Source organism: Myotis davidii, unplaced genomic scaffold (assembly GCF_000327345.1).
Source record: "Myotis davidii unplaced genomic scaffold, ASM32734v1 scaffold705, whole genome shotgun sequence".
Classification (NCBI taxonomy): domain Eukaryota; kingdom Metazoa; phylum Chordata; class Mammalia; order Chiroptera; family Vespertilionidae; genus Myotis; species Myotis davidii.
Window position 1 is genome coordinate 2,371,641 of NW_006296405.1, and position 2,385 is coordinate 2,374,025.

At 54.5% G+C, this 2,385-nt stretch overlaps 1 protein-coding gene across 1 annotated transcript in view; it reads left to right on the top strand.

Annotated features, from left to right (window-relative positions):
* The window catches only part of PAX4 (paired box 4), a 5,306-nt gene that overhangs the window by 1,520 nt on the left and 1,401 nt on the right, over positions 1-2,385 (top strand). The window contains exons 4-8 of the mRNA XM_006771417.1: positions 350-565; positions 852-927; positions 1,453-1,563; positions 1,777-1,859; positions 2,196-2,265. Coding sequence (XP_006771480.1) covers positions 350-565; positions 852-927; positions 1,453-1,563; positions 1,777-1,859; positions 2,196-2,265 — 556 coding nt within the window. The remainder of the gene's footprint in view (positions 1-349; positions 566-851; positions 928-1,452; positions 1,564-1,776; positions 1,860-2,195; positions 2,266-2,385) is intronic.

Genomic DNA, 2,385 nt, shown 5'->3' on the forward strand with positions numbered 1-2,385 from the left:
GATATGCAGGATGTATTTTCATTGTTACAAATTGAACATAATTAAAGCATAGTGATTGATCACAAAAACAATATGTAATTATATATGTGTTTTCTGATGGTCTTAGGCGACCCTGTGAAAGGGTCGTTCGACCCCCAAAGGGGTCACGACCCACAGGTTGAGAACCGCTGTCCTAGAAGATCCTCTTGGGGGCTGGGATGGGGAACTTCAGGCTCCCAAAGATGAGGCTGGCCTCTCAACTCTATGGCCTGGTCCCATAGGTTTCACTTTGCCTCATAGCCTCCTCTGTCCTAGGTAGACACCTTTTGCCCATTATGCCTTAGCTGTTCCTGCTTCTCACCTGACCCAGGTATCTAACGGCTGTGTGAGCAAGATCCTAGGGCGTTACTACCGTACAGGTGTCTTGGAGCCCAAGGGAATTGGTGGTAGCAAGCCACGTCTGGCCACACCCGCTGTGGTGGCTCGAATTGCCCAGCTGAAGGGTGAGTGCCCGGCCCTCTTTGCCTGGGAGATCCAACGCCAGCTCTGTGCTGAAGGGCTTTGCACCCAGGACAAGACTCCCAGTGTAAGTGCCTTCCTCTCCCCACACTGGGGCTGGCAAACAGGCTATCTGGGGAGAAGATCCCTTCTTATTTTGCAATGAGGCCGTCCTAGGCTGGCGGGTCGGGCTCCTGGGTTCTCTTCTGAAACGTGGTGAGACAGGTGAGAAGAAACCATCGGGGAGAGAAAAAGGTGCTCTTAGGAACTGTGTGGGCCCGGACAAAGGAGAGAAAGGATACTGGGGAAATATCCTTAGGATGCAAGCCTGGGACCGTGTACCATCTCGCCACTCAACACCCTGACACCTCTAGGTCTCCTCTATCAACCGAGTCCTGCGGACACTACAGGAGGACCAGAGACTGCCCTGGGCACAGCTCAGATCACCAGGTGGGTCTTTGCGTTGCCCTCAGGGATGATCAGAACCAAACCTAAGCAGTTTACAGTTCGTTATAGTCTCATTCCCTCCTGGCAAAAGAAATTTGAGGCTCAGAGAAGGGAAATGACTTCCCCAAGGTCACCAGCTAGTAATTGGTAGGTCCTAGAACAAAACCCAGGTCCCTCGCCTTAGGTTCACAGGATCTGCTGATGAAAAGGCAGGACTGGCCCTTCTAACCCTCCCTCTGCCCCATGCACAGCTTTTAATAGCACCTTTCATGACCTGTGGGGTTATGCAAACCTGGACCAACCTTGCTGCTGTTTCCCCCCAAACCCTAAGCATGCACCCTCCTGTGGCATTGAGTTGCCTCCTACCAAGTGCCTCTGCAGTGACCCCCAAGTGTGACTGCCCCACCAGTACAGCTCTGCTCTTGTACCCATGCTGTCTCCTGTCCATAGCCCCAGGGCCCTGGGGACCCAATCTGACCAGAGGAATCACCATCACAAACTACCACAAGCCATTGTCCCCCCTTTCAGCTGTTTTGGCTCCAGTTCCTCACACTCCCCATAGTGGCTCTGAGGCTCCTCGGGGTCCCCACCGGAATCGGACTATCTTCTCCCCAGGCCAAGCTGAGGCGCTGGAGAAAGGTGCTGGGCCGGGATGGACAGTGGGTCAGAGGCTGCTCAGTGTGACATATGGAGGCAATGTCCCTGAGGCCTGTGGGCCAAGGTGGAGAGGTGGAGGCTGTGGTGGTCCTATAGGGTCATTTAGAATTGGAGCAGGTGGGGAGTGGGGCCTGCGGGGGAGACCCATGCCTTGCTTCTCTCCCATGCCCTTGCGATGAGCCCCGATCTCTGCAGAGTTCCAGCGTGGGCAGTATCCTGACTCAGTGGCCCGTGGAAAGCTGGCTGCTTCTACGTCTCTGCCTGAGGACACGGTGCGGGTGAGTGAGCTGCCACATAATGTGCACAAACCACAAGGACGCAGTGTGTTCCGGGAAGGCTTTGGGTTCGGGTGAGGTGGAGAAGGGGGCAACGAGGTGGAAACAAATGTGTTTGGAGCAGAAATGAGAGACAAGACCCTCCTTGTTCTCCTCTCCTTCCCCACGTCAAGCCTTTGAGTTGAGAAGGGGCAGAGAGCAAGGGCCAGAGCAGGAAGGGAATATGTCAGGTGTCAGGAAAGGTCTGTGCTCTGAGCCAGGTCAGGAACAGGTGGTGAGAGCCGTAGGTGCCAGTGAGTGGAGAGCACCGCCAGCTACGTTGTTCCTGCCTGTTCTCAGGTCTGGTTTTCCAACCGACGAGCCAAATGGCGCCGACAAGAGAAGCTCAAGTGGGAAATGCAGCTTCCAGGTAATTTCTCTGCTCATCCATCATCCATCCATTCACCTTTCCTTCCTTCCTTCCTTCCTTCCTTCCTTCCTTCCTTCCTTCCTTCCTTCCTTCCCTCACCTACCCAGCCTTGCTTGCTTT